Raw genomic sequence first — 24,393 nt, forward strand, 5'->3', positions numbered from 1 at the left:
CATAGGCCCCCTGGTGCTTGGACGAGGCTTTGCATCTTCAAAATTAAGCTATGATCAAAGGAGTTAACTAGTTACCTCTTTTTAGGTTGAGTGTGAGTATGTAAATAAACACAGCTCAACTTTTGCAAAGAACAAATAGTCTCAGGGGTGAGTTTTAGGAGGTAATACTGTAAAAACAGGCTTCTTATTTGAAGAGGATTAGCAACTGAATGCACTGATTCCTCTCTCGTCAACAAACATTTTTATTTGCTATTTTCTCACTGCATATTATCAAGCATATATATTAAAACCAGCACACTGGATTAAGATCTCTATTTTCTTCCAGATTTGTCTTTTTGTTGATAAAGTTTTCTTACCTGGGCTGTGAAACTTGAGGTTAGCCACAGGTGCAAGAAAAGTTAGTGAGTTGATGAAGGAGGTGAAGTACAGAGGTGGCAGGCTTTATGGAAGCTATTATGCAAAATGTTAAATCGTGATTTTATTTAGGCCCTATGTTGTTAATTTGTTTACGTCAATTTTTTAAAACTTCAGGGAGCCACTGCAAAGGAGTCAAAGAGCTACATGAGGCCCCAGAGCCACAGGTTGTAGACCAATGGTCTGGATTCAATCCATCTAAATAGCACAACAGGGACACGTGCTGTCGTATATCTGTAACTGCAGCTTGGTTTTAGAGTAGAGATAGCAGTGCATTGTGGGAAATTCCCCACAGGCTGGTGTGTGCATGGTTACCTTAAGAATCACCTTTCTGCTCTTGTTGACAGTTTTGATAAAAGTCTGTTAGATCCAACCTGAGCGGCTCCAGGTTGATTTTTAGAAGAGTAGAAGATTGAAGCTTGATGACACATGGGTCACAAGAACAAATATTCATTTTCAGGTTTGACAAAGAATTCCACCACATCAGAAATGTTGCATTTTCATTGATTTTTATTCATCAAAGCTCAAAGAGCCCAAAGGTGATGATACATCACAACAAGAGCTTGTAGATTTCTACAAGACACGCTGTACTCACAGAGAGTAAAGGAATATATGTCTTTACAAAAGACAAACATTACACAACATGTTGAAATACAGAAATAGCTGTACTTTAGATTTTTTTTTTCATTTTCTTTGTGAACAAAGAAGAAAAAAGTACAAAAATCACCTTACAACAGGTTAAGTTTCTCACATCAATCAGTAAATACAGCTGATTTTAAAATGTAAACATCACTAAAATGTGACATAAAGTAAACCCTTTCCAATAAAAGGATGAACATTTTGATCTTGAAACAGATCTTTTCAAAATAATCTATTAATCTTATAAAGAAGAAATATCTTCACTGTGAGTTACGTTCAAGGCTGCAAATGTTAAAAACATCACAAATAACTGTGATTTAAAGAAAACCTTTCATAAAAAAAGGAAAATATTTCAATCTTAGAACAGATCGAAGGTCAAAGTTAGCTAAACTCTGACAATATGTCAGTGTAGGTTCAGATCAGTTTGATCATAAACAATCGAACTGAAGAAAATAAGCCTATACATTAGTATAGAGGAGGCAGAGTCGTGACATTTTGATCATGCAACATACATGATAAGATGTTTTTCTTGCTGCCATTTTTGGGGAAAAATAAAATTTTCTCCAAAGTGAGATAAAAACAGTCATCTGTACAAACAGATCACTTAAATTGAAGAGCTTCAGAAAATCAGTCCAGAAATCTTTGACCAATGTGGTCGTGTCAGTTTGTCTGGTAGTAGCTCCAGTCTGTAGGAGTCTACCACGGCCTCCAGGGGGTGCTGCTGACCGTACTCGTCTCCTTGCTGATGTTGGTCTGGACTGTGGAGCTCAGAGGAGAGAGGTCAGCTTGTTTGTGCTGCTGCTGCTGCTGCAGTCGTCTGAGGACACAAACGGTCATCTCCAGGATGTCTGCTTTCTCCAGCTTGGAGTCTGGCTGCTGTTTGAGGAACTCTGGACCCAGGAGAGACTTGAGCTGCTCGATGCTGCTGTTGATTCTCTCTCTGCGTAACTTCTCCACCAGAGGCTTTCTCAGCTGCAGAAAGAAGAACAACACTCATTAACACACTTATCCTAGAAAGAGGCTTGAGGCTTTGTGATGAAGCAGTCTTTAAATGAAGGCTGAAGTCTTGTTGGATGTCGAATTTACCTTGTGAGTCAGAGTCAGATGCTCCTGAGAGTTGCTCATTGCTGCAGTGATAGTAGGAGCCATGTGTGGATCTGTGTGCTGTAGAGGTCTCTGTAGAGAGGATGTGATGTGTGCTGGCTTCATCCCTCCTATTTATAGTCCCACATCTCCATATGAATGTGTGGGTTTGGGTCTTGCTGGACTTTCTCACAGTCTCAGCCAATCACAGAGCTGCTAGAGACAATACGGCGTGTGGAGCGGCAACATGCTGAATGCTGTTAATGCCTGGGGGACAATGGTTAGATCTCTGGGGAACAGGTGGAGGACTGGGGGGGTTGATGGAGGCACACTCACAGAGCTGTGTGTGGATGTGGGAAAGTGGTGACCCTGTGGGGAGAGCAGATCTGCTGCCTGAAGCTGGGATCAATGACTCTGACTGAGCACACGCTCATCAACCTGAGCACACTTTCAAGATTAAAGACTGCATTTAGTTTAGGAAATTAGCAAGCTGTTTTTTTTAAAAAAAAATTCTGCACTGGATGTTTTTTTTTATTATTATTTTCTTCTTATATATTTTATTTCTATTATTTTATTTATTTATTCATTCATTTATTTATTTTATTCATTTTTTATTTAACACTTTTTAATAAATAAAGTCCTAATTTTTCAGTTTTAATATTTTGAAATGTTTTTTTTTTTTTTTTTTAGATTTTTAGAAAAAGGTGATTTTTGATTATGTCAATTGTGTGGATGTGTTTTGATAAGAAATCAGAAAAGTATCTTCATAGTAAATTTTGGTGTTTCTTCACTGTTTCTGAGGCAACATGAAAGAATGTGGATGCTTTTTGGAGGGATGTGCACACTTTATGGCCCAAATTCAAAGTTCCAGGAGACAGATGTGCCCTCTGTCTTAAGACAAGTTGTCCCAGTGAGTAAAGTGCTGCTCAGGGTTTCCCACACTGCATGCCGGGAGCTGGGATCAATACAACACAAAGGTAGTTTAAACGCTTCAGTGGTCATTATTAACCCCAAGTTACAGCCTGGCGGTGCTAACCATCTGGAGGAGGTCTAAGGCTGAGAGCTTCAAAGGAAAGAGGGACTTTCCAATAAAAAGTTGGTTACAGGTAAATAATTAGAATAAGAAAGAAACTGGACTTCTTTTATTATCTGTTTCCCCCATTTTCACTTCACTTTGGTGCATTTATTTAACACTTTGAGTCAAGACAAAGGTGTGTGTGCAAAAACATGCAGCAAAAGAAAAGATTTGTTGTAAGGCGACACTTCTCTGACAGTTTGGCATCCATCAAAAGAATAAACAGAAAGACTCAGACTGAAATAATGATCTGCTAAGTGAGCGAAGAAATGAAGCTGGCAGAGGTGGCAGAGCAGGGACCACAGACGGAGACGGGCCGAGAAAGAAAAACAGAGGAATAAGGAGGTGGGGAGAAAAATGTTGCCGTGAAGTGTGCCAGCATCCTTCAGAGATCCGTCAGGTGCTGCGGGCTCTGTGGACGTTAATCAGGCTGAACTGTGACTCTGCTGCTCTCGGCTTTCCCACACTCCTTCCATTCACTCAACAATAGACATGTGCCTTGTTAAATGCTAATTCACCCCCCCACAGGGAGCTCTGCCCAGCCCTCAGGGGACACTGAGCTGCTCAGACACTCTTCAGTTAGGAGGAGGGCAGGACAAATAAACACAAATATTTTGAGTCATTAACAAACACTTTACTTCTTTTATGTAGATGCAAATTTCATATTTACATCAAGCTTAAAAATAAAGTTTTAGAAACATTTTCCACCTTCCACCTGCTTTGCATGGAGTAATGTAAACATAAAGCTAACGTTTTAGCCACAGTGTAACCAGACAACAGGTCTCCTTTACATCAGTTTTCCTGACATTTGCTGCACAGACTGTAATTATATGAAATATCATGAAAGTTTGACCAATCAGAATTAAGTATTTAGCAGAACTGGTTTCAAACTGTCGCCTGTTTATGCATCAGACTTCACTTCTGGTTGACAGCAAGGGAAATGTCATCCAAACCTTGCTATTACATATTTAAATGTTAGTACTATCATAAAGTAGAAGGTGTAGAGCAGACTTTAACATAGTTAAGAGCACATAAGGACATTTTCAGGTATTTTTGTGTATTTAAAGTACATGTGTCAAACTAAAGGCCCGCGGGCCAAATGGGGCCACCATACCATTTTACGTGGCCCACGAGAGCTTAAAAGGTCTGATTGTCTTTAATACACATAAGCCACGTTTCCTATAATATCTACCAGAAGTGATGGAGTCTGCCACTAGATCGGAGTGGTTTCATATCAGTGCCATTTCCGAAATACTGAAATTGAGAAATAAAACAATGATCCTAAAATGTCCAGGGAGAGAAAAGTTGAAGCAGATAAAAAGCTTGTGTTGTTAGGCAGTGGCGGTTGCCAAAGAGTACGATCTACATTGGTATTTTGACACCAAAAACAGAGCTAAGTATGCTAAAGTGAGCCTTCAGTAAAACAACAAAAGGTGCAAGATTTAAAATGCAAACTGCAATCGCAGCAGGATGTGTTCAAGAAAGCCACAACCAAAAACAACACGGCAGTGAAATCTAGCTTTACTGTGGCTGAAGAAACTGCCCATGCTGCACTGCACTCTTTTTCAGAGAGTGCATTTTTGAAGCAGTAGTTACATTTATTTAACATTATATTTAGTGACATTTAGCTACATTTTATACTCTTACAGATACATCTGGCCCTTTGAGGGTAACCATGATGCTGATGTGGCCCTCATTGAAAATCAGTTTAACACCCCTTGTAAGTAACTGTAATGTAAGTAAAGTGACATGTTTGGATTAATCAATGATTGTACAACTTTTATGTCACTTATTAACTGTTTTTCACACGATTCTTAGTCATCTTCCAAACAAACAGGCTTTAAGTCACTCATTCATAAAATTAAAGCATTTATGTCAAATATATTTGCTATTTATTCCATCTTAATGTCCAATGTGTGAGAATAACATCAGGTTACAACATCAGCATTTTTTTTTAATTCAGAATTACGTTAACAAAAAAAATCATGAGCTAAATGAATGGATAACAGGCTTAAATGAAAAAAATGATATAGTTGTCTGATGTTTTGTTATTTATTTAGCATTGGAACAGAATGAAGAAGATTAAATGGTGTAATAAGAGAAAATAAGAGGAGTTTAAGTGATAGACATCACTTTTTTTCTTTTTTTTTGCAATTAAAGGTTCAAAACTGATCTGAAGAGTTGTAACAAGTGAGTTAAACGTTTAAAAAGTGAAATAAACAGTATGAGTATGGTAAAAGTGTACCTTCCTGAGTTTTAACCTTAAGTTATTCACTCATTTTAACATGGTACAGACGTCTGACTTTATCCAGACAGGCTCATTTCTCAGTCTCAAGGACATATCATCCTGAATAAAACTTTTCAAACTAAAAGGAGTCATAAGCTTTTGGTGAGAAAAACGTAAACATTAAAAATTCAGTGGTAAGGAATTCCTGTCCCTCAGACGTCTTTGTAGTCTCCTCTTTTGTCCCGGCGTCCCGTGTGTGTGTGAGTGTGTGTGGGAGTGTGTGAGTGTGAGTGAGCGTTCCCTGCTTTCCCACACTCTCTCCATTCAGCAGCCTCGGGAACAAAAGAAGTGTGTCTGGTTGCACATCACATTAATTATGGAGTCAGTTTAGGAGGGTTTGGTCTCGCTGCCTGTGAATGGAGAGTCCTGTCATCACGGCTCGTCATTACCAGGTTCCTTTAAAACCTCCGAGAGGAATGCAGACATGTTTGGGATTAATGAACATTCAAAGGATCTTTTTTTTTTACCCCCCCTCCTTATTTTAGATTGTTCCTCTGCATTCCTCTCTGTTTATCATGACAGGAGGATAAAAAGGAGGTTGTCTGTGTATTCATGAGAAACCGGTGATGTTGCAGAAAGAATGTGAAGTTAAAGCTCAGATAAAACAGTTGCAAACTTTAGCTGAAACATAATAAAAAATCTTTTTGGATGCAGATTATTTTGAGGATGTTTGTGTTTTCAAGGGTTTATATATGTTGCATTTCAGGAAGGTCAAAGTTTGCAAAAACTCTAAAAACACAATATGATTCCCACCTTGGCTGCTGAATTTTGCAAAACTGCAAGACTGATAAAAGTAACAAATCAGAGGGTTGTGTTTTTTGTTGCATGATAAGATATTCATAAAAAGAAATCTTAACCCCTGCTCTCCCTGCAACTTTATCACTTGTTTGATTTAGTTATATCATTTTTGAATATGCATTTAAAAGAAGATTTGATTGACAATATGTGTGACAATAAATGCATGAACAGTTAACCTGTTGCATCTGTGGATAGCAGACTGGGAGTGGAACACTGAGTGACAAGGATTTGATAAAAAAAAGAGTAAGAAAAGAAGCAGAAATCTATTTGTTGAAATTACATCATATCAGGAAAACCCTCCCTTTGTAGTCTTTGCAGGGCTAAAAAACACATTTGTTGGTTCTCCCTACTGGCTTTGAAAAGATAAATAGCCTCTAAACTCTCCTGACAATCTCATCTTACCTCAGGTAGATTTCATCTCCCTCACCTGGAGCTGAACATACTGCAAAAAACTGAAATTTTATGAAGTGTTTTTGTCGTACTTTCAGTAGAAAATGTCTTTTTTGACTGAATATGAGCCACGTTTACCTAACTGGTCTAGAAAAATGTCTTGTTTCAAGTTATTCAAAGACGAAAATGAGGTCTGAATTGCTTGAAACAAGTAAAAAAAAAGACATGACTCTAGTTTTAAGCAAATTTTCAAGTAAATTTTTCTTCTTCCATTGGCAAATTTTTTTACTTGTTACAAGTACTTCAGACCTCATTTTTGTCTTTAAATAACTTGAAACAAGACATTTTTCTGGACTGATCAATTAAATGTGGCTCATTTGAAGTATATCGAGACAAGTTTTACTTAGAATAAGACAAAAACACTAAATAAGATTTTAGTTTTTTGCAGTGCAAGACTAAAACTGATCAGACAAAACAACAGTTTTCAAAGAAGTCTAAACTAAATTTACTTCTTCAGTCTACTCAGAGAAAGGTTTCAGCTTCTTTGAACCTTGAAAAGGGACAATTTTATTAGATTCATTTAAAAAAAAATCTTTCTGTGTTTTTTAAAAATATTTTTCTTTGCTGGATGTTACAGCATGGGGAGAAACTGAAGGGAGACATGCACAAAATCATGTCTGGACCTGGTTATGATCCTACACCCAGCACCATGAGGAATGCACTGTAAAAAACTGAAATCTCATCAAGTTTTTTTGTCTTATTTTAAGTGAAAAAAAAAGTCTTATTACACGTGATATGAGCCACGTTCAACTGATCACTCCAGAAAAACGTCTTATTGCTTAAAAATCAATAACATTTTGTTTTTATTAATCCGTGTATTTATTATTTACCAAAGTGTGCTCAGGTTGATGAGCGTGTGCTCAGTCAGAGTCATTGATCCCAGCTTCAGGCAGCAGATCTGCTCTCCCCACAGGGTCACCACTTTCCCACATCCACACACAGCTCTGTGAGTGTGTCTCCATCAACCCCCCCAGTCCTCCACCTGTTCCCCAGAGATCTAACCATTGTCCCCCAGGCATTAACAGCATTCACAAAGCTGCATCCATTATTGTCTCTACAAGCTCTGTGATTGGCTGAGACTGTGAGAAAGTCCAGCAAGACCCAAACCCACACATTCATATGGAGATGTGGGACTATAAATAGGAGGGCTGAAGCCAGCACACATCACATCCTCTCTACAGAGACCTCTACAGCACACAGATCCACACATGGCTCCTACAATCACTGCAGCAATGAGCAACTCTCAGGAGCATCTGACTCTGACTCACAAGGTAAATTCAACATCCAACAAGACTTCAGCCTTCATTTAAAGACTGCTTCATCTCAAAGCCTCAAGCCTCTTTCTAGGATAAGTGTATTAATGAGTGTTGTTCTTCTTTCTGCAGCTGAGAAAGCCTCTGGTGGAGAAGTTACGCAGAGAGAGAATCAACAGCAGCATCGAGCAGCTCAAGTCTCTCCTGGGTCCAGAGTTCCTCAAACAGCAGCCAGACTCCAAGCTGGAGAAAGCAGACATCCTGGAGATGACCGTTTGTGTCCTCAGACGACTGCAGCAGCAGCAGCAGCACAAACAAGCTGTGAGCTCAGCAGCTGTCACTCAGGGATACTCCAGGTGTGTCCAGGAGGCCGCTCACTTCCTGTCCAGGGAGCAGGTCAACATGACGTCCCAGAGGAGACTGCTGAACCACTTCAACAAGCTGCAGACCACCTCTGAGAAGAAGCTGAGAGAAGCTGACTTCTCTCCTCTGAGCAAGGAGAAGAGTCCTGTCAGCAGCGCCCCCTGGAGGCCGTGGTAGACTCCTGAAGCCTTTGGACTTTTAACCTCTCACACTCTGGTTGTGATATTTGAAAAGTTATTGCACATGTTGTGCAACTTCTCACTGGTATCACCTTTTATAAAGGCTGATTCTGTTTCTGTGATATCTGCAGAATATTTCTTTGATTGGAAAAGTTGTGACGTCTTCCTGTATCTTATTTTACTCTGTGTAGTAATCAGCTCTGTTCCCTATGGGAATCACTTTTCTCTGTTAGCATCACTGACAGTGATGTCTGTACTTCTCCAGTTGCTCATGTTGAGCATGTTTCTGATTTATGTGATATTCACATCTTCTGTTTTTTTACTCTCTGGATTTTCTTGTTTTGTAAGAAAATGTTCATGAAAACAAACGTGCTGCTTTATCACTCCGTGAGTGTCAGCACTCATTCCTTCAGTGAAGGTTTCTGTTTGGAAAATATAACGTGAATGTATCTCTTCAAGCCAAGTGATGCGAAATAAAACAATCACAAAAAACAAAAAAACTGAAGTTTGCTTTGCTCATTTTTATCAGCCATGGCTACATCTACCAGGTCAAGACTGTTCATGGAGCAGAAAGTGTGTTTTGATCTTCATCAAACATAAAATAGACGATTTAAAAGGATTTCTGAAGTCTATGAAGGTCAGCAGGTCAGATATGATAACAGCTAATAAGCCTCCTGAGTCTTAAATTGTTCCAAAATGTGAGATTACATTGTTGAACATGAGATTTAGTGTGCAGAAATCAGGTGTCTGACCTCTAAATAGACTCCTCATGTCTCCATCTACAGTAGACTGAGTCTCCATGAACACTTTTATGATAGAGATGGAGCCTTATTCTGTGTTTCCACAGTGTTTAGAGGAAGCTGTCCAACATGTAAGTCTCTTTTTCCCATTAGAGAGTAATAACCTGGAGGTCGGGGCTCGATGTCACCCTGTGCATAACTTTAAAATGCTAAAAAGGCAGCAGAGGGGAGAGGAGGAGGAGGAGGGGAGCTGAGGAAGGGGGCAGGGTGGGAGCAGAGTGTGTGAGGCGGGAGCTGCTCATTGATAACGCCAGGAGGAGGATGTGTTTGCATTGTTTAAGTCTGACATACGTCCTCATGAGTTAAATCTGCCTGAAGATCTATGTGCTGATTTAGAAGACACGGCAGATGGAGAACTGAGCCGTTTCTCACTGATGAAACTTTTTTTTTACTAATCACAAAATTGACAGTGGTGGTTAGACGAGTGCGAGATGATGATCCAAAAGGAGACAGAGCTGCGTAAAAAAAAGTTCTCAGAGGAACTAAAAGAGTCTGTGGCTCAGCAAAATTGCGACTACTACCACTACTTTTTAATTTTTGATTTTATTTTGCCTTATATACATATATTTTTTCTTCTCTGTACAGAGCTCCTTATTGATATATGTATATATTTTTTTTACTACTACTTAAGCTATATTAAATTTTCGTAATATTTAGTGTGTGTCTATAATAATTATATAGAAAGAGTCTGGTTAACCAGAGTCAAAATCCTTGTATTCTTGAAATACTTGGCAAATTAAAGCTTTTCCGATCCTGATTCAGAAACCTGCACTAAAAAGTGAACCCACAGGGGTATATGATCAAATCTCTGGGAGATTAAATAATGTTCTTGTTTTAGAAAGGGGGATAGATTATGAAGGAGATGCTAAATATGTGTAAATGAGGGGTGAAATGGATGTAAAAAGCAGGTACAGGTTCAGAGAAAACTTCTTTTTTGGAGGATACTTCTGATTAATTATTCTTTCATGTTTCCTATTTCAATGCGTATTTCCTTTAAGACATATTTGTTTAATACTGTTAACTACTTTGTTTTGCAGTTGCCTTTTTAATAAAATATATATATATATATATATATATATATATATATATATATATATATATATATATATATATATATATATATATATATATATATATATATAAATATATATATATATATATATATATATATATATATATATATATATTTATATAATATATAATATAAATACTTTTTTATCATATTTTTTATATTTATATGTGTATTTATATATATATAAAAAGCCCAGTATCTACAGTAGGATGGTTGATGTTTGTCATCAGAATACTGTTTCCAATAAGAGTTTGTTAAAGCTCCTGTGAGGTGTTTAAAGTGGTTATGAAACAGATTTTTTTTTTAAAAAATTATGTCTTTATGACCCCAAAAAGTTAACAAGACCAATAAAGATTAGAAGCGACTCTTTGAAATTTGTTTTTCCTCACTTGACAACTCCTGAGGGGGTAGGTGTCAGAGCAAGATTATGGTTCTGTTTTTCAAAGATACTGAACAAGTGGTATATTTAGTAGTTAACAGAGCCAGGGTGAGATTTCTAGCCATGATGAGTCATCACACATGAAGGTCAAAATGGGAAAAAATGACAGAAAACCCCTTACAGGAGCTTTAAAATTCAATCATATTATCTTCCCAATCTGGTCTGAATAACACGACATGAGAACAAGTAAATCTCTCAAATATTTATTTTCTTGAAATCCAAAAAAACTCCAAAACAAATTTCAATCCACTTTGGATGAATAAAATTAAAACGTGATGAATAAAACAAAATATGCATACATGGCATACACAAAAGTAACAAAAATCCCTTTCCAGAAGAAAGGCTTGTTTTTTAAAAAATGTGCTAAAGTTTTACCTTGAAACAAGGCAGCATATGCAAACTGTGACATGAGCAAATACAGCGTTTCCCACAGCAGGAAGAGCGTGCACAATCTCTGTTTGGCTGAAAATTTTCAAGCAGATTTTTCTGCAGCAGATTCATAAACTTTAAAAACATTTTGGTGCTTAAGATTCAAACATCAGGAGCTTATTTCTGTTGTGCTATCATTCAAATAAAAAATGATAAATCAAAGAGTCAAATATTTTACACATAGCAGCAAAATACGCTTAAAAGTTAGAGACTGACTTTTCTTTTAGGTCAGTCCATAATTTTCTTCTTTATGCTCAGCTTCAAGTCAAAATTAAAAATAGATTTTATAAAAATTCTGTAGATCTGTAGACTTTTTCAATGCAAAAAAATGCATTTCTCTTCAAAAAACAGACTTCCTGCACAGGCAGCAGCTCCTATTGTTTCCAGATCACTCAAACTGCAGGATTTTCATGCAGCTTGAAATGATTTTTAAAGTCCTTTCCCAGTCATCCTCAGCAGCAGAGTGGAGCCAGGTCCTCCTCTGCGTCAGGAAACAGCCGTAAAATGTCTCTGGAGTATTTGGAGTAGCCGTTGTGTGTCAGCAGAGCTTTCCTCAGGGTGAGCAGGGACTTTGTTTTCTCCACCAGGTCTGAGACCGGGATCCCGCTCTGCAGATGCTCCCCGATCAGAGCCTTCAGCTTCTCCAGAGCGTTGCTGCATTTCTTCTCCACCATGCTGAGTTTACATCTGCAAAAACAAAATCAGAGCATTTACTCACATTGAACTTTTTGACATCAGTAAATTTTTAAAGAAGCATGAGAAGCTGTGTTTCTAATCTGGATTGATCCTCACCTGAAGAGCTGCTCCTTCACGCTGTCCTGGAAGGTCAGATCTGCGTACAGAGACATGTTGAGTCTGGTGGTTTCTGCTGAGTTTGAGCTGCGGTCTTGAGAAGAGTCAGAGGACGTCTGTTTGGCATCTGTGCCCTGCTCTGCTTTTATGCTCCTCATCCAGCGCTCTCCCAGCTCCTCAGCCAATCAGGAGGCTGGGATCTGGGGACAATGGTGAGGATTTAATGCCTGTCACAGAGAACAGGTGGGATGCTTTATCTGAGTGCCATACAACCCAGAGGTCAGTGGGAAAATGTTGCTCCTGAGGTGGACACGGGAACATTTTCCCACCGTGATTTGACGTTTTGATGACACTTATTAAAGAGACTGAGGAGAAAATAAAACTTTATGACTATATTTCATTAAAAATATCAACTTTAACTCCTCAGGTATCAGCTTTAATTTTATGATCTACACAGCCTAAATTGTTTGTTCAATTTTATTTCTTTCTTAAACATTTTTCTTTAGATATATCTATACTATTTAAACTTTATGACACACATCTATATACGTCATCTTTAGTTTAGCCAGTGCTTCTTGATCTTTTAACCAAGACCTTCTTGCATAAAAGTTAGCTCAAATGACAATTCTAACTTTTTAAACATTTTTGCTTTCATAAAACTTAAAAATAAATTAATTTGCAGGCAAATTTGATCAATTAAAACATTATTTCTACCAGCTTTATTGAAAGTTGAAGTTTTATTGCTTATTTTGTTTTTTATTCAGTCATTTTATTGTTTAAAACTTTCAACTCTTGCACAGTTTCATCCCACTGTTGCAATAACTCCTCATATTTTCTGCCCGTTTTGTTATTATTTTTTTTTAATTTGAAGCTCTTGAGGCAGCACTTAAAAAAAAAAATACTTATTTATTTGCATATTTATTTATTTATACATTTTTTTTCTAACTGACTTATTAACATATTTATGTATTTTTATGTATTCATTTGTTTACTTTTTATTCACCGATTTGCTAATTGATTTATTTATACATTTGTTTTTATGTACTTAATTGTTAACTTGTTTATTTGCTAATTTATTAATTCATTAATTCATTTGTTTTAATGTACTTGATTGTTTACTTGTTTATTTGCACATTTATTAAATTATGTACTTATTTCTTGATTTATCTATCCTTATTTCTACCCTTTTATTGGAAAATTTGAGTTTTGTTGCATATTTTGTTGTTTATTCAGTTATTTTATTGTGGAAAAACTTCAACTCTTGCACAGTTTCATCCCATTGTTGCAACATCTTCTCATATTTTTCGTCTGTTTTGTTGAAATCTTCATAAATGTGAAGCTCTTGAGGCAGCATTGATCCAAAAATGAAGTTATCTTTCATTGAAATAAACTTTTTTTAAGTCTAATTCTCTAATTCTCAACATCTAAAAAGTCCTCTCTTTGATAAGTACTTCCGTCACTTTAGGATTAAATGCAGCATTAAAAATATTATATACTTTGCAAATCTTTAGCATTGAAAGCATCCTAATCAGCCTTAGAAAAAAATAAATAAATAAGTAAATAAGTCAACCAGCTAAAAGATAAACCTTTCCCAGGATAAACCTACTAAATACTTCAAATATGATTCCCAGGTTGTGATGTTCTGTCTGTGTGTCAGCAGCTGAACCAGATGGCCTGTCTGTGCTGAGCCTGGCTGCCTGAGAACAGTCCTCAGGCTTTGTGTGAGCAGACACACTTCCATTGTGCACACAGCTGAGCGGGCTGCATACAGAAGTGTGGGAAGCCGTGTGCCTCAGCGGCTCCCAGCCTCACACACACAGAGGAGGGCGTGTGACCGGGGCACGTCCGGCCCTGTGCAGAGAGGGAAACCTGAGCCCCTGTCCAGCCTGCAGATAGACTCACAGACAGATGGAGAGGAGATAAACCCACCTTAACCTGATTGCACGTTAGCTTGCATTAACTTTCCGAGTGGGCTTAAAGGGAATAATGAACAAAAATGGGAAGATTTTTATCTCTGACAAGGCCACAAAACATGATCTGTGCTGTCAAAGTGTGTGCAGAGGGATTAAATAAAGATGAATATGAGAAAAACATGCATTATGAGTTATCATGTTACAAAAACTGACTGTGACTCTGACAGAAAAACATGAATGTTTTCTATAGGGTTGTTAATATTACTCTACTGAACATATCAGTCATGACCTTTTTCTTTCTGTCTTTCATAAAAAATGATTCTCATGCTGTCTCAGCACGAGCTATTCTTTCTGAGGTCAAATGCATGCACACACTGTACACACTTTAAACACATTACTATAGTTACAAATGAATGCATTTTGTAAAAACTTATTCTTAAAGGTGAAATAAAAAACATGTACATGAATGCACAAAAACATTAATGTCATATTTCACAGGTTGAGATCTGACATAAAAAAGTCTGTCAGAATTCTATAAAAACTGATTTTCTCTAGCACATATAAACTGTTTGATTGTAAATTTGTAATTAGATATTTAGTTATTGTGTTTCCAGATTGTATTAGTTGAGTTTGGATGTTTTGACCAGAAGCTGCTTGTTAACTTTTATGCTCTGAGATGGCAGAAACACTTTCTTGAATCCTAAATCTTGAATCAAACATTTAATTTATATCATTTCAGGGGCATTAACTCAAACTTTTGTGAGAAAAGTTAAATAGACCAAGATTTGTTTCTGCAAAATCTTCCAGATGAGGGACTTCCTCTGACATGTGTTGAGCTAAACCTTTGAACAAACTTATTCTTGCGGCAGGAAGATGCATCTTGTTTCAGTGGATGAAATACAGACTGTAGTTCATAAATACCAGTGGTATGTAGATCATTTTTAAAAGTGTTGCAAGTAAAGCTCTCACAGTAAGTTTAAAAATAAAGAGTGGATTATTAAAGCAGAAAGCCTCTTCCCTAAACCACCTCTCAGACAGCACTGCAGACCCAGCATACAGAGATGACGTCATCTGGTGTTCCCCATGCACTCATGTGAGTCTCCTGTGTGTTTTTTTCTGCCCTGTCTCTGCTGTGTGCTCCCTGAAACACATGAAACATCCACACTTGCTAGGAAATGTCCTTAAAGGTCCCATCTCTGCAGCATGTATGTTTAGTCTATGCTGTGCTTTCATCAGACCACTATTTATTTATTTATTTATTTATTTGTTTGTTTTATTTACTTATTAATTTATTCAATTACTTTCTATTAACATATATATGTATTTAATTTTTATTTACTTATTTGTTTATTTATTCATTTGCATGTTTATTTATTTTTTATTTATATAACTATGTATTTATGTATTTTTAAACTTATTGATTTATCTATTAATCTTTTTTGATAAAATTGTTTGCTTATATATTTATTTATTTATTTATCTATTTACTATTAACATATTATTCATGTATTGATTTTTTATTTACTCATTTGTTTACTTATTTATTTATTTATTTATTGATTTATATAATGATGCACTTCTTTATTTCTTCCCTTATTTGTTTATCAATATTCATCTTTTTGATTTAAAACATTTTGTGCTTATTTGTTTATTTATTTGCTTTTTTATTAATGCACTTACTTATTTATTTATTTATTTTTTAGAATGTCTGTTTCTTCTAAGATATTATAAAATATTGTTTAAACAAGTAGAAATAAACTAGCTGCACAGATTGCTGCGTGGTCTTGGTCGTGCTCAATTGGGTTTGCACTCCGCGTGTGGTGTGGGTTTGAGTCCAGCTTTGGCCTCTTTGCAGCATTTCACCACCCATTTTGCCCTGTTTCCCACTTTGTCCACTGTCCTATCCTCTCTGATTAAAGGCATTAAAAAAGCCCCAAAAATGAGAGGAGAAGTAAATTCCTACTTGTTAATCATTGACTTCCTTGTATGTAGTGAATCAAATTAACATATTTTAAGTTCATCATGAGGCCGTTAACAACTCTCATCTGGCTCCTCTATGTTTTAAACTTCCATTGATTGATCACAGAGAAATCTACTTGGGTACTCTTCATTTTTGTAACCATGGTTTAGGCTGTTGTCAGGAAGTGTTACTGGACAAAAAGACATGAGGACAGATGTTTTAGCGATTACAGATGGTTTTTATTCATGAATAAATGAGCCACATGGATCACAGTGAGCTCTGACTTCAGTGATGATACATCACAACAGATGTTTAACAGCAAAGTTAAGTCATCTTTGTAAAAGACAAAAAAGTTATTCAAACAATTTTCAAACAAAATCTGAATTTCCTTAAAAACGAAATCAGGACATCCTGGAAAAGATCTGGAGGTTTGATTCCAGCAGACATAAAATTCATTTCAAACACAGTCACTGGAATATGTGACAGAGTGATAGAAACAAAACCTTTTGCTAATAAAAATATCAATACTTTGATCTTAAAACAGATCATTTATCAATATCAGAAAATGAAAGCAAACAAAATGTCCAAAACAAAAGGACAAATAAACCATGTGATCAAAATGATCAATGCTCAACAAATGAAAGAAATATTCTTAGTGTGCTCAACATTATAAACTCATAACATCATGAAGTACCACAGGAAAACTGTGAAATTAGGAAAACCTTTCAAAATAAAAGGACAAAAGTTTGGGTCTCAAACAGATCAGTAAAAGGTCATCTCAGCCACAGCAGTGAGAACACTGACCAGACAGATTCAGATCATACAACATGTATGAAAATGTTCTTTCTACACATGAAAGATAATGTTACATTTCTTTAGGAAATATGAAACGTAAAACCCTAATCACAGCTTTTGATTCGTTTCAGAAGATTCAGTCCAGAAATCTTTGACCAATGTGGTCGTGTCAGTTTGTCTGGTAGTAGCTCCAGTCTGTAGGAGTCTACCACGGCCTCCAGGGGGCGCTGCTAACAGGACTTTTCTCCTTGCTGATGCTGGTCTGGACTGTGGAGCTCAGAGGAGAGAAGTCAGCTTGTTTGTGCTGCTGCTGCTGCAGTCGTCTGAGGACACAAACGGTCATCTCCAGGATGTCTGCTTTCTCCAGCTTGGAGTCTGGCTGCTGTTTGAGGAACTCTGGACCCAGGAGAGACTTGAGCTGCTCGATGCTGCTGTTGATTCTCTCTCTGCGTAACTTCTCCACCAGAGGCTTTCTCAGCTGCAGAAAGAAGAACAACACTCATTAATACACTTATCCTAGAAAGAGGCTTGAGGCTTTGAGATGAAGCAGTCTTTAAATGAAGGCTGAAGTCTTGTTGGATGTTGAATTTACCTTGTGAGTCAGAGTCAGATGCTCCTGAGAGTTGCTGATTGCTGCAGTGATTGTAGGAGCCATGTGTGGATCTGTGTGCTGTAGAGGTCTCTGTAGAGAGGATGTGATGTGTGCTGGCTTCATCCCTCCTATTTATAGTCCCACATCTCCATATGAATGTGTGGGTTTGGGTCTTGCTGGACTTTCTCACAGTCTCAGCCAATCACAGAGCTTGTTGAGACAATACGGCGTGTGGAGCGGCAACATGCTGAATGCTGTTAATGCCTGGGGGACAATGGTTAGATCTCAGGGGAACAGGTGGAGGACTGGGGGGGTTGATGGAGACACACTCACAGAGTTGTGTGTGGATGTGGGAAAGTGGTGACCCTGTGGGGAGAGCAGATCTGCTGCCTGAGGCTGGGATCAATGACTCTGACTGAGCACACGCTCATCAACCTGAGCACACTTTGGACACTGACAGCTCAACACCCGGGGTTAAGAGTGAGGTCACATTTATGTGTATTTCAGAAACTATTAGTTTTTTTTTACTCCTTGTGATAAGTCTGTGTGTCATATTTTTCCCTATTTAATTATAATTCATTATTCCACAATATTACTTAAAAAAAGAAAACATTTCACCGAAACAGGTAAAATCTTTTAAGGAAATAATAACACTATAGAGAAACATATTTAGAAGTATTACTTTGGTTAAAAACTTGATTTCCTTAATCGTTGTGGACACCATAAGATCTTTAAATCTGTGTTAGAGTCTTGTATGAGCCCTGGCACAAATGGACAACAGACGGTCTACAATGTGCCTGTCTTTTGTCTTTTGACCACTCAAAGCTTTGTTTCACTAAAAGTCACAATGATCCTTTAATATGCTGATGGAAAAGACTTTTACGTTAATCAGTGCTAATTTAAAAGATTTACACACCAATGGTACAACCACAGGGGGCAGTTAGGCATTAGGTGTTTGTCCAAGGAGACTCAGGCATGAGGACAGACTGAAAATAATTCAGCTTCAATGAGAGGTTGGATTCTCTGTTGGCTCTTCTTCACTTTACCCTCGTTGGTTATTTCAAATCAGAACTGAGCATTGCGCAAAGTGTCAGTATGATCTTGAAATTCAGGAGTCACAGCAGCAATAAATAAAAAAAAGTAAGACAGTGTATAGAAAGTGCAGAAAGGTCCATAGGAAAATAAAGAGCTTGTCCATCATTCTCCAGCCCAGCCAGTCTCCACCTCCACCGGGTCCAGGATTGAGCTTCTTCAGCAGTCTGTTCAGTCTCTGTCTCCTGGATCCTGTCTGCTCACAGCAGGCGAAGGTCTCCCAATGTGGCATTCATGTCCAGTGTTAGCTCCGCTAGCCATGTCTGTGAATAGCATGATGCTACTCTGTCTTCTGGTATTCCCTCTGTTGCTGGGTTAGCATGGTTAGCTTGTCCATCTTATTAGAGATAGATGTTACGTTCCCAATAACAATGAATAGAAGGATGGGTCAATGTCGCCACTTCTTAGCTCACACCTGAGAACCAGCACGTCGTCCTCATCTCCTTCTCCTCACCTCGTGGGGAAACATCAGGCCTTGCACCGGTTAGCATTGACATGCTACAGGCTGCTTACAGCTGATTTCACATGTAAACAATGTGGCCATGGTTACATGTAGGATCTCAAGACAAACACAGGAGAAAAAGTTGTAAAAAAGAAAATATCACTGAAGACAAAAGCAGTTTGGTGTCTATGACCAACAAATGGACCATAAAAAGTAATGCTCCACTCCAAATGCAAAGAACGACGAAAAAAAGATGAAAAAATTAGAAGAAACAGACAAGAAAGACAGACCTGCTGCAACAGGGCAGCACCTAGCAATATTATATTACTGTTTATTCTGAGTGTTTCTGTGTTTTGGATTTACCTTGTCTATGTCTTGAGTTTCCTTGTGTTTCCCTCCTGGCTGATTGCTCCTCATGAGTTTCGCCCATGTCTCAGTGTTTCTTGAGTCCCCTGTTAGTTTATTGTCTGTATCCTGCTGTGTCTTCTTGGTTCTCAGTGAGTTTTCTAGTGTTTAGGATTTTGTAAGAGTTTTTGGATTTTGTTTTAATCTGCTATTCTGCTTCACTTTGATTCTCTCTTGTGGAACTTGACAGGACCATTGGGGAGGGGCCAGCAGGGTATCTGTCATTCTGAGTGCTCCTTCCAGCATCAGTGTATAGATCGAAGAGGAGTGGGGACAGGACACACCCTTGTGGTGATCCTGTAGAAGTAGTTAAAGAGCCTGAGGTGAGCATTTACAGATATTCTTTGCCTCCTCCTGCCAGTCAAAAAGCTGACGAGGCCAATGTCATGATCCTACCAATTAAAAATAGACAACCTTTGCATTAGCATGTGGCTTTTCTTATTAAAAGAAATTCAAAATGAAAATAAAAAGAAGATCAGCATCCTTTATGTCTTTTCTACCTCTTAAGCAAAACAGGTGTTAGGAGTGTTCACCTACAAGCGTGATGTGGACTAAACAGAGATTCCAGTACTACATGTTTAGGACGGTTTCTTAGATACTCAGATCTGACTTCTTTGGTAACCCAGGACTCATCAGGGTAGATTCTGATATTTTTATGAGGAATGCTTGTGTTTACAAAAATGGAGATACAGGCATAAGAAAAGACAGTTCACTGGAGTTTTTAAAGTCTCCCTCAATAGAGCATTCAATTCCTTATCGACCTTGTGGCCAATGTGGCCTTTCATGACGTAGAGTCTTCCAATAAGACGAGAACATTTTGTTATGGGGGTCATGCTAAGAACTTGCTCAGTCAACGCATGCTTTGCGACCATAGTTCTGTGACCCCTTTATTTCTGTTTACACACCTCTCTTTTGAAGTGGTGTTGTAGTCCATGGACATCCAAAATCAAACATTTTGATTTAGCATAAAGAAAACTGTACTTACGCTAACACAGTCAAAAACGTTTTTTTTTCTTCCCCCTAAACACACATTACCTAAGCTTACCTAAATACATTCTCTGGTGTTAAGCACCACCAATTGTAACGCAACACAATATGCTGAATGTTTTTTTCTTGAAATAAAGGAACAAAAAATAGAAACAAAAAATGAAAGACATGATACAAACTCTCCCTCGAAAAACTTAAGGTACGTCGGCTCAAAACTGTGCAGGAAAACAAGCACACATAAGCTGCTTTTGTGAGCTTCTTTTGGGTTGTGAGACAGTTTGAAACATGTGCACTATAAATGACTGGACCAAAATAACAAAATTCACCAAGCCAAGGTGACACTCAGACTCAGACCTACAGCATCAAGCTTTGAGTAATAAGACATGGTCAGATGAATACAGACAAATGGTCAGATGAAAAATGCTGACAGACCACAAGGGAATAAAAGGTCTTGAAAGAAAAGGTTTCAGCAGGAAATGGAATGTTCATATAACTTCCTCTTTGGACCTCAAAGTCACAGTGGAGGAGTTATTGACACATATGTCCACAAGGGGGCAGTAGCAGTTCATGACTGAGACTAAATAAACATGTTGAAAATAGGAGTACAGGTTAAAAGGGCTGTGAGGTGTTTCTAAGTGATCTAACAAAAGTCTCCTTTCTAGACATATGCCTGATCATAATCTACACTTTGAAATGAGATTATTGGTTATTTTGATTTACAGCACCCTCTGTCTCTATGGCAACACCACGCCAGTTGACAAAGTTTAGAAGTGAGAAGAGAGATCTGTGTTTTTCTCTGCTTGAAAACAATTCCTGAGATTAATTATGTAGTGATGGTGCACACACTGCAGAAGAAAGATAAACAGGGGAGTGATACAGACCAAGCTAAAGGCTGACACAGGGGTTAAACTATTTGTGATAATATTCATTCCAACCCACTTGAGAGTCTTTCAATGAAATGAAGAGTGAGGTTACGTTAGCTCTACTTGGTAGATGACTGGCAGGACATAACCAGGATTTACTAATGTTACACATTATGAACATGTCTTAGAGCACCAGGCTACCAGCTGTGCTAAATATAAATAGCTACTAAACTACTTACAAACTGACAGTGTTAACTTGTCACTTTAGCCTACAGATACGCCAGAGCACCAGGCTAACATATAGCTAACTGCTACAACGTTTGCTTGATGTTTCAAACCATAGCGCTACGTAAGTACGCTGTACTGATAAATACCTTACCTCAGTGCATTGTACTGAGCCAGTAAAAAGTTGTCTTGAACAAAGACGATTTGTTTGGATCCAGTCTCCATTAAACTGCAAGACAAACACACAGCTCGCTAAATTAATTTACGACAGTGTGGGAGACTCAGGGCCAAAAGGTTGTGGTGTTGTAGATCCAGCAGTATCCAACCATGATGACAGTGCTAGCGTAGCCACTGTAGCTTGGACAAAAAAACATGAGTGTAAAAGAAAAGAGGACATGGATTAGGATGTTGTTATGGTGAAAACATCAGTCCATTTGTATATGTCTAACAACAGAAGCATTTCTTTAATTCAGTATCAGAGAAACCAACAAACTTAATGCAATATCACCACTGTAAACTCCAACTAAGAGAGTATTAGAGTGTGTGTAAGGGGGCAGAGGTACAGAGGAGATTTCTGACGACAATTCATGTGTTTTGTTGGGTTCTTACATTGAATAAATGCTGGAAGAATAGTGAACATGTCAGCTCCGTCTTTGCCTCATTTGACACCAGTCTTCAATTTCTGTATGTTGTAATAACATAAGACATCAATCACACGGAGTCTCCTTCTACAGGAGAGAATAAGGGCCACTGAAAAAAAAAAGATTTTTTTTTTTTTAGAAAAAAGTCAGAATTTTTTTCTTTTTTCTCTTAAAAAATTGTAAAAAAAAAACAAAAAAAAAACAACAACAACAACAACAAAAAACAAACAAACAAAAAACCTATAATAATAATAATAATAATAATAATTATAATAATAATAATAATAATAATAATAATAATAATAATAATAATAATAAATAAATAAATAAATACATTCATTAATAATTAAATAAAGACTTTTTCACACTGTGGCCCTAGTTCTCTTGTGCTGCAGCAAACTTTTCAAACAATTAAAATATGTAAAAATGATGAAGAAACTGACTTAGAATTAAAACACAATTACACCAGCCAAATAAAATAAGATGATTCTCCTTTTGCTCCTTCCTGACATACACTGAAATACACTGACACACAGCCAGATTCAACCTGAGTATCAGTGGCGTGCAGCCTCAGCAGGAGAAAATGAAAAATGTACTGTGGTGTCACTTTATACATCAACTTAATAGATTTACAGACTGTGCAAACAAAGATAAGTGTTTCATAAATGAAAGCTCAGTTTGAATCGATGGTGTAGAGCAGTGATGACAGGATTCATCAGGAATGGTTCGTTGGATGTTTTGTGGCCACAGTCAGCTGAAAGGTGGACTGTGACCACAGATAAAAGTGATTATGCAACACACTTACAGGCTGCTCTCCGTGAGCCTTTTGTGCTGCTCCTCATTTAAAACTGGACCAAAACAAGGCCCTCTGACTAATGCCAGACTCCAGCTGATTTCTGCTCCTCATGAGCCACGCAGGAGTCCGACAAATAAAGTCAAATAAAAGCTTTTTTCTGCTACTGTTCAAAAAGTGAACAAAACCCAACATTACTCAAATGCTGCTGTAATCTCAAAGTGAATTGGTAAATGAAGTGTTGTGAAATCATGAGTCCATTTAGTGAGAATCCTCCCTAAACCAGATCTTGTTTTGCTCTTACAAAACAAGTATGGTTAGGATTTGTGAGAACTAACAAAGTGTGTCCCAACACTTTGTCAATAACAGCTCACAAGAAAATATGGGGCTGGGATTGTATTCTATATCATCCTCTTTCATTTTTTTCACCTCTTTTGCACAGAGAGCTACGGAGAAGACAATCCTAATATAACAGATAAATAAAGACAAAAAATTACTTGCCAACATGCTGAGGCTGTCAAATGTTTGTGTGTAACATGTTAATCTCAACACACTCTGCAGCCTCTCTGTTGCACAATCTGATGCAACCATTTGCAACAGCTTGGTCCAAGATTCTGCCAACACAAAGGAAGTAACATCCAGTTTTGATTTCTTGATAACTGAGGTATTCATTCCACCACTGAGGTTGCAGTTTGTGTACTCTTACAGTTGCGGTGTAAACAAATGTTTACCCATTGTTTGTGCACCAAATCTGAGAAAGATGGGATGACCTAAATTGTAAAATGTACTTTTCTCAATTAATAATCTTGGAAGTTTAATCACAGTGGAGTCCAGTTTACCATAATAAATAATAACCTTACAAATCCTGTAGAAGATTTTTGGTTTGCTCCACAGACTGTATGAAACATGGATGTAGTCACCCCGACATTACACATCTGTTTTTGAAACAGACTTTTGAAGCAGATTGGCTATCGCAGCCATATTGGAAGTGACAGGGGCTTCGAGCACAGCCATAGGGCGCCCATCAGTAACGTCCTCTAAACTGCAGAGCGAGAGAAAAATCCACTCTCTGTACAGTGTGTGCCGATAGTGAAATTAGCGACTGACTTGCGTCTTAGTCCCTCCCACCAGAGATGCATGAGAGAGACATAAGGAAATTAAGAGAGGAGAGAGGATGGAGGAGATTCGTTTCTAGAGCAATGGGACATCCTCTCCTCCGGAGCGTCACATGAAGCGACTGTTTCAGTGATGACGGCAGCTGATCACCTCTGGATCACCTGTCAGTCAGCTTTAATAGCTGTTTGTGTGTTGGCACTGTGCACTGTAATAACTCTAAAAAACAGTAACAGTAACAGTGCTTTGTCTGTTCCTTTAACCTGTTCATCAAACAAGTTACCATGAAGAAAACCTGCTCTCTGTTTATTCTGTGTGCTGTTTAGAAGCACGCAGATCACTTTACCGTTATAATGCATCATTGTTAGATTATTTATGAATTATTTAGCCTTTATCTAGCGCGCAACTGATAGTGGACTCTGAAACGTATTAATATAACCTAGTTTATTATGTTTCAGGAAGAGATTACTTATTAGATTTCAGTTTTCAGTATGAATCC

The 24,393-nt window shown here is 37.6% G+C and overlaps 3 protein-coding genes across 3 annotated transcripts; 1 reads left to right on the plus strand and 2 right to left on the minus strand.

Moving 5' to 3' along the window:
* Nucleotides 1-1,169: 1,169 nt before the first annotated feature.
* LOC141795940 (transcription factor HES-5-like) lies at nucleotides 1,170-2,344 on the minus strand. Its single transcript, XM_074676735.1, has 2 exons — nucleotides 2,140-2,344; nucleotides 1,170-2,025 (listed from the first exon to the last, which is right to left on the minus strand). Exons 1-2 carry the CDS (start codon nucleotides 2,260-2,262, stop codon nucleotides 1,750-1,752), a joined length of 399 nt encoding a protein of 132 aa, XP_074532836.1. The 5' UTR covers nucleotides 2,263-2,344; the 3' UTR covers nucleotides 1,170-1,749.
* Nucleotides 2,345-6,980: 4,636 nt separating this feature from the next.
* Nucleotides 6,981-9,028, plus strand: LOC141792822 (transcription factor HES-5-like). The gene is made up of 2 exons (XM_074673236.1): nucleotides 6,981-8,017; nucleotides 8,132-9,028. The coding sequence occupies exons 1-2, from the start codon at nucleotides 7,955-7,957 to the stop codon at nucleotides 8,537-8,539; spliced, it is 471 nt and encodes a 156-aa protein (XP_074529337.1). The 5' UTR covers nucleotides 6,981-7,954; the 3' UTR covers nucleotides 8,540-9,028.
* A 7,185-nt stretch (nucleotides 9,029-16,213) lies between these two features.
* On the minus strand, nucleotides 16,214-17,471 carry LOC141795132 (transcription factor HES-4-like). Its single transcript, XM_074675909.1, has 2 exons — nucleotides 17,334-17,471; nucleotides 16,214-17,219 (listed from the first exon to the last, which is right to left on the minus strand). Exons 1-2 carry the CDS (start codon nucleotides 17,454-17,456, stop codon nucleotides 16,947-16,949), a joined length of 396 nt encoding a protein of 131 aa, XP_074532010.1. The 5' UTR covers nucleotides 17,457-17,471; the 3' UTR covers nucleotides 16,214-16,946.
* Between the last annotated feature and the right edge of the window lie 6,922 nt (nucleotides 17,472-24,393).

The sequence above is a fragment of the Halichoeres trimaculatus genome, unplaced genomic scaffold (assembly GCF_033239565.1).
Source record: "Halichoeres trimaculatus isolate MK-OKI-2021-1 unplaced genomic scaffold, fHalTri1.1 fHalTri1_scaffold_1, whole genome shotgun sequence".
NCBI classification, from domain to species: Eukaryota; Metazoa; Chordata; class Actinopteri; order Labriformes; family Labridae; genus Halichoeres; species Halichoeres trimaculatus.